Raw genomic sequence first — 1,023 nt, forward strand, 5'->3', positions numbered from 1 at the left:
AATTTCTCCCCAAACTTTATAATATATTTAAAGATTACTTATGAACATCCTCAGTATTTGCAGAATTATGTAGCTAAACTCTCAAGGGGATTTTCAAGGGGAACTTTGATAGAGGCAAATCCTCCCTCTAAACATCAAGGTGACTCTCTGCATGTCCAAAGGAGATTTACCAAAAGGGCAAAAATATTTAATAAAACATATATACCTTAATAAAAAAAGGGCCCTTAAACCATATTTCCCCCCAAATATGAAGTATTCACAAAAAACGGACACAAGACACGAAACCATGCAACCCCCACAGAGGGAGTGTACACTGTAAAACAAAATCCACTCACAGAAAACAGGGGTCATGTGGAAGGAATCATTCCCCACCATTTATAGGCCAATCAAAATCTGGTAACTTATTTTTTGGACATTTTACAATTAAAATAGTCTAGATGATCAAATGTTTCCCTAGATATCCCACTGATATATCTATTCTATGATATGTCATTATCTAAAAACAACAAAGTTAGGCACATGCACCTCACACACAAACACATTCACAAAATCACTACAGCATACTATACTCTTCACATCCCACTGAAAGTGGTGTTATTGCTGGAATTGTGCTATTTACTTCCCTAATCCCTTAAAGCCTAACCTATTACTGTTAATAATGATTTCTTTAGGATCAAGCAAACCACCAGACTTATGCATTCTTTATGATAATTTAAAAGATTTCAGAGTAACTCTCTCACCAGAAATTGAAGTTATCAGACCTTACACTTAAATCTTACCCCTACTCCTATCCATACCCTACTCCATGCTATACTCCTCCTGTTATCTGGGAGCGTCAAGGGGGTCAATCCAAACACGTACGTCCTCAATGGGAACTGTGAGATCTTCTGTGATGACGCTGTTTACTTCTTCATTCGATGTTGCAGCTGGTGCTACTGCCTGTTGGTTGACATCACTACTGGAGTGTTCTTCTGATATGACCTGCAGGACAAATATAAGTCAGGCTGATATACTGTGGGAAAA

At 37.6% G+C, this 1,023-nt stretch overlaps 1 protein-coding gene across 1 annotated transcript in view; it reads right to left on the reverse strand.

The window, feature by feature from the left end:
- LOC119594861 (Golgi-resident adenosine 3',5'-bisphosphate 3'-phosphatase-like) overlaps positions 1-1,023 on the reverse strand; it is a gene marked incomplete in the record, with an annotated part of 4,975 nt that overhangs the window by 795 nt on the left and 3,157 nt on the right. The window contains 1 exon segment of the mRNA XM_037943943.1: positions 798-983. Within this exon segment, the coding sequence (XP_037799871.1) occupies positions 798-983 (186 nt within the window).

The sequence above is a fragment of the Penaeus monodon genome, chromosome 34 (assembly GCF_015228065.2).
Source record: "Penaeus monodon isolate SGIC_2016 chromosome 34, NSTDA_Pmon_1, whole genome shotgun sequence".
NCBI lineage: Eukaryota > Metazoa > Arthropoda > Malacostraca > Decapoda > Penaeidae > Penaeus > Penaeus monodon.